We start from the raw sequence: 2,039 nt of genomic DNA, 5'->3' as shown, positions 1-2,039 counted from the left end.
AATCTCTGTCGGGCGAAATCCGCCGCCCCTGAGGTTTGGCTCCCGCAGGGGAGGACCGTGGGCAGCAGGTTGCCGGTGAAGGACGAATATTTATCCACGTTAGTATTTGTCCAGAGAAATGAGTCCGGTTGAGCGGTGTTGGTACATAGGTGGGAGTTGTGCATAGTGTTTGCTGCTGGAGGAGATAACTGAATGCAAAGTAATAGGTGGATGCTAATAAGAGAGAAATCACCCGTATGAAGACTTTAGGTAGTTTTGTGGAGAGGGAAAATAAAGGTCTCATACCAACTCGTAAATTAAGGAAGTTAGAGAGGAAAAGTCTTGTCTTATTCTAAGTGCTGCAAAGTAAAGTGAGCGTAAAGTGAGCCTGTAGTTTGTCTTGTCATCTATTTTCTGCATTCCTTTAAATTTCTGAGGGGTTACTGGCTGGGAATAAGATCTGGGGAGGGGGTTTTTTTATGTGTGTGTTCCCCTGATGCTGAAGCCACGGGGTTGAAGTAAGTACTTGATCTCAGAGTGCCATTGTCACTGCATGAAAGAGGATATGTTAGCTAGGCTGTTCCAGATGGAATTTCAGCTCCTCCCTCTATCTTCACAGATGCCGGAAGCTGTGCAAACTCAGGACCAACCAATGGAGGAGGAGGTGGAGACCTTTGCCTTTCAGGCTGAGATTGCTCAGTTGATGTCTCTGATCATCAACACATTCTACTCCAATAAGGAAATCTTCCTCCGTGAGCTGATCTCCAATTCCTCAGATGTGAGTACCAGTGCTAGCCTGGTAAATTATGACAATTGCTGAAATTTCTAGGAATAGTCAGGGAATACTGAAACCTGTCTCTTCTTTTACAGGCTCTGGATAAGATAAGATATGAAAGCTTGACTGACCCAAGCAAGCTGGATTCTGGAAAAGAGCTGAAAATTAACCTGATTCCAAACAAGCATGATCGCACTCTAACCATTGTAGATACTGGCATTGGGATGACCAAAGCTGACCTGGTCAACAACCTTGGTACTATTGCCAAGTCTGGCACCAAGGCTTTCATGGAAGCCCTGCAGGCAGGGGCCGATATCTCCATGATTGGTCAGTTTGGTGTTGGCTTCTACTCTGCTTACCTGGTTGCTGAAAAAGTAACAGTGATCACCAAGCACAATGATGATGAGCAATATGCTTGGGAGTCCTCAGCTGGAGGGTCCTTCACTGTTAGACTGGATAATGGTGAGTGTTCAGTGTTCTGGCTCAGTGATGCTTTTTAAATATGTTTGGCAGTGGCACATACTTTGTCTTGGAAAAGACACTAGATAAAAGGAATTAGTACAAATCATGTGTCACATCAGGCACAGGTCCAGGTTCATCCCAGGTCATTTAAGTTGGCATAATTTGAAATACACAGAATGGCCAGGTAAATGGTGTATTAAGACTTAAGCTTTCAAAGTTTGTGTGGAAAAATACTTGTAGGCTTCAACAACTGTGTATGCAGTCTAAAGACACTGAACAGTCTAGGAAACATTTCCTGAAACTTGTTTGAAATACATGTCGGGAAACCCGAGAAAGTGTAACCTAGGCTGTTTCTAGACCTAGGAGCTTCATTTACCTAGTGGTGAGAAAATTGCTGATAGAGCAGTGTCTTTTTAAAAATCAATCAAGGTTTGCTGTGCTGCAGCAAAGTAAAATGTGTAAACTCCATTCTAGGTGAACCTCTGGGCCGTGGAACAAATGGAGGAGATAACTGAATGCAAAGTAATAGGTGGCTGCTAATAAGAGAGAAATCACCCATATGAAGACTTTAGGTAGTTCTGTGGAGAGGGAAAATAAAGGTCTCATACTAACTCGTAAATTAAGGAAGTTAGAGAGGAAAAGTCTTGTCTTATTCTAAGTGCTGCAAAGTAAAGTGAGCGTAAAGTGAGCCTGTAGTTTGTCTTGTCATCTATTTTCTGCATTCCTTTAAATTTCTGAGGGGTTACTGGCTGGGAATAAGTCTGGGAAGGGGGGTTTTTTTATGTGTGTGTTCCCCTGATGCTGAAGCCACGTGGTTGAAGTA

General features: G+C 43.3%; 1 protein-coding gene across 1 annotated transcript in view; it reads left to right on the top strand.

Annotated features, from left to right (window-relative positions):
* Positions 1–553: 553 nt before the first annotated feature.
* Positions 554–2,039, top strand: part of LOC103612238 (heat shock protein HSP 90-alpha) — a 4,649-nt gene continuing 3,163 nt past the window's right edge. The window contains exons 1-3 of the mRNA XM_017728939.1: positions 554–757; positions 850–1,216; positions 1,691–1,728. Of these exons, the coding sequence (XP_017584428.1) occupies positions 566–757; positions 850–1,216; positions 1,691–1,728 (597 nt within the window). The 5' untranslated portion in view covers positions 554–565. The remainder of the gene's footprint in view (positions 758–849; positions 1,217–1,690; positions 1,729–2,039) is intronic.

Source organism: Corvus brachyrhynchos, unplaced genomic scaffold (assembly GCF_000691975.1).
Source record: "Corvus brachyrhynchos isolate BGI_N302 unplaced genomic scaffold, ASM69197v1 scaffold1, whole genome shotgun sequence".
Lineage (NCBI taxonomy): Eukaryota > Metazoa > Chordata > Aves > Passeriformes > Corvidae > Corvus > Corvus brachyrhynchos.
The sequence above is the reverse complement of the archived record's forward strand: the minus strand, read 5'-3'. Positions and strand labels throughout refer to the sequence as shown.